At 46.7% G+C, this 2,675-nt stretch overlaps 1 protein-coding gene across 1 annotated transcript; it reads left to right on the plus strand.

Moving 5' to 3' along the window:
• The first annotated feature begins 812 nt into the window (after positions 1–812).
• LOC129506528 (olfactory receptor 52P1-like) lies at positions 813–1,760 on the plus strand. The gene has a single exon (XM_055320292.1). The coding sequence runs from the start codon at positions 813–815 to the stop codon at positions 1,758–1,760; it is 948 nt and encodes a 315-aa protein (XP_055176267.1).
• Positions 1,761–2,675: the final 915 nt, after the last annotated feature.

Here is a 2,675-nt window from a genome sequence, read left to right on the forward strand (position 1 = left end):
ATCCCTCAAGAACTTTATCAGATCACATATTATGGCCAAATTAACCTGACCTCTACAATTGATTAATTCTGCATGATCCCACTTGTTTCTACCAGTATCCATACAGACACCTACAACAAGCACAGGATCCTAGTATTAACATAAGGCAGGCAATATAGCCTGCTAAAGCCCTAGAGATTCAGCTTCTCACCATATGGTGGTGATTCTGAGTCAAAAGCCAGGTTCTGAGCCTCATCTATGAGTAATCATGCGTTTAATGGCCTGAAAAACCTATCGAGTATCCCCCCACTTTCCTTTCTCTTCTCAGTCCTGATCTTCCCCTCTTGAAAAGTAACCACATTTGAGTCCTCCATCCAATCTTCCTGACCTTTAATCATTACATTACCCCTTTATTGTCATATAGGCAGATGGGTCAGAAAGAAATGAGAGTATAGATGGGATAGAATTCACAGGGAGAGGGAAGACTGGTAAGAGTCTCTAGTCACTTACCTTCACCATAAAGAGAGCTCCATAGCCATGCCATTCACCCTACAACCCCAGCCTAGACATCACGGATTCAGACACAAGTGGAAAGGGCTCCTTTTATCCCTGGTAATGATAACTTCACCTCCTGCCTTGCATCACTTCCCAATGCTCTACAACCTTCTTATCCTGGATGTTTCTTATGAGAACTAACTCAAATATTTTCTGTTGCCCCATTCTGTTTCAGCCACAGCAAAATAATGAATCCCAATGGCTTCATCTCTCAAGGCTTCCTAGAATTCATAGCAAGGCAATAAGGTCTTGTCTACCCACCCTACCTGGACCTAATCATGCAGTTCACAAACTACAGCCATCAGAACCCAAACTCTTTTCTGCTCATGGGAATTCCTGGCCTGGAGGCATCTCACTTTTGGATTGCATTTCCCTTCTGCTCCATGTATGCACTAGCAGTGTTTGGCAACATGGCAGTGTTGCTGGTGGTGCGATCAGAGCCTGCCCTGCACCAGCCCATGTACCTATTCCTGTGTATGCTGTCCATCATTGACCTGGTACTCTGCACTTCTACTGTGCCCAAGCTCCTTGCACTTTTTTGGACAAATGATACTGAGATAAACTTTGGGGCCTGTGCTACCCAGATGTTCTTTATCCATGGCTTTTCAGCTGTTGAATCTGGTATCCTACTAGCAATGGCCTTTGACCGCTACTTGGCCATCTGCCAGCCACTCCACTATGGGTCATTATTGCCTCCAGAGGCTGTGGGCAAGCTGGCAGCTGCTGCTGTGTTTCGTGGCTTGGGACTCATGACCCCACTCACCTGCTTACTGGCAAGACTGAGCTACTGTAGCCGAGTGGTGGCCCATTCCTACTGTGAGCATATGGCTGTGGTAAAGCTGGCATGTGGGGGCACACGGCCAAACAACATCTATGGCATCACTGCTGCCACACTAGTTGTGGGCACAGACTCCATTTGCATCGCTGTCTCCTATGCACTCATCCTCCGGGCTGTGTTAGGCCTCTCCTCCAAAGAAGCAAGGGCTAAGACATTTGGTACTTGTGGCTCCCACCTGGGTGTCATTCTTCTCTTCTATACACCAGGACTCTTCTCATTCTACACACAACGCTTTGGCCAGCATGTGCCCCGGCACATCCACATCCTCCTGGCTGACCTCTACCTTGTTGTACCACCCATGCTCAACCCTATCATCTATGGCATGAAGACCAAACAGATCCGGGTTGGAGCCCTCCGACTGCTGAAGCGGGGCATTGTTCAGTCTTAAGTCTTCAACCCCACTCTGGAGCCCTATCTTCTTCCCTGAGGCTTTGGGCAATTGTTGGAATAGGCCATTGAGAGGATGTGACCATCAGTTAACCTGTGAACTGGTTTGGGGGAATTGGGGGTTGTTATCCCCTCCCCTATCCCTAGGATATACATTCTGCCCATCATTCCCACAATGAGCACTGTTCCAAATACACAACCTTGAGAGAGTAAGGTGATGTTGAGCCCATCTGGACAGTATACATGACTGAACCCAGTGAAGGCCTCTATATAAACTTTTAATATTTGGCAGGTGGGTACTGTCCTGTGGCCACCAAAGCAAATCTCATAAGTTCCCTTGCTTTTTAAACCTGCCACCTACCTGTCTGGAGTGGCCTGCCTCTTTCCTTGGTCTCTTCTTTCTGTCTGTGTATGGGCGCTAATTTCTGAACCAATGGTAATATTTAAGAGACCAGCATTTCCCATCATGGTGGAAAGAGAGAAACCCGCACTCAATGGTATCCTTATTTTGATAAGGAGATATAGCACAGGTCTGATGGGTTAAGAACCATCAAATATTTCCCACTTGTGATGTAGATATGGTTCCCCTGTCTTTGGGAAACATGGCAATCAAACTGATGATTGCCTCCCAGGGAATTCCACACTGCCTTTCTGATATGGCTGCAACCTTCTAGGAGACCTTGATAAAATGAGAAAGATATGCCTGATGATCCAGCAAGGAAAAATAGCCCTCATCTACAGTCAGGTGTTCCTACTCTGATACAGACACATGAATACCTCCTCAGTGAACTTCAAGTCTGACAGGAGAAACACCTACACAGTGAAGAGAAGCCAAAAGTTGGAGATGGAGCACTCAGCAATGGGCCACAAGGACAACTGTGTCCATTGTACAGAGGAATAAGCAACAAGGTGTAAT

The sequence above is a fragment of the Nyctereutes procyonoides genome, unplaced genomic scaffold (assembly GCF_905146905.1).
Source record: "Nyctereutes procyonoides isolate TBG_1078 unplaced genomic scaffold, NYPRO_anot_genome, whole genome shotgun sequence".
In the NCBI taxonomy this organism is placed as follows: domain Eukaryota; kingdom Metazoa; phylum Chordata; class Mammalia; order Carnivora; family Canidae; genus Nyctereutes; species Nyctereutes procyonoides.

Coding starts and splice junctions, on each gene's coding strand:
- LOC129506528 (XM_055320292.1), top strand. CDS start 813: ATGCAGTTCACAAACTACAGCCATCAGAACCCAAACTCTTTTCTGCTC.